Consider the following 205-nt stretch of genomic DNA (forward strand, 5'->3'; position numbering starts at 1 on the left):
TTCCTCGTTTATGGAATCTCTTATTAAAAACACGATCACGCCCAACCGTCCAAATGATTTCAAAATAGAAGTGGCACCCACTGAGAATATATCAGAGCGAGACTCTGTCATGTTGGGGGAGATATCACCTCATCATGAGTATTCAGACGGGAAATCCTCATCGGAAACGCCACCTAGTTACAATCAACTCAACTATGATGACAAT

At 42.0% G+C, this 205-nt stretch overlaps 1 protein-coding gene across 1 annotated transcript; it reads left to right on the forward strand.

The window, feature by feature from the left end:
• Window positions 1-8: 8 nt before the first annotated feature.
• Window positions 9-202, forward strand: LOC113473869 (period circadian protein-like; the record flags this gene model as incomplete). Its single annotated transcript, XM_026833307.1, has 1 exon — window positions 9-202. A coding segment is annotated over exon 1 (192 nt), but the record flags the coding sequence as incomplete, so codon positions are not given.
• Window positions 203-205: the final 3 nt, after the last annotated feature.

Source organism: Diaphorina citri, unplaced genomic scaffold (assembly GCF_000475195.1).
Source record: "Diaphorina citri unplaced genomic scaffold, Diaci psyllid genome assembly version 1.1 scaffold159481, whole genome shotgun sequence".
Classification (NCBI taxonomy): Eukaryota; Metazoa; Arthropoda; class Insecta; order Hemiptera; family Psyllidae; genus Diaphorina; species Diaphorina citri.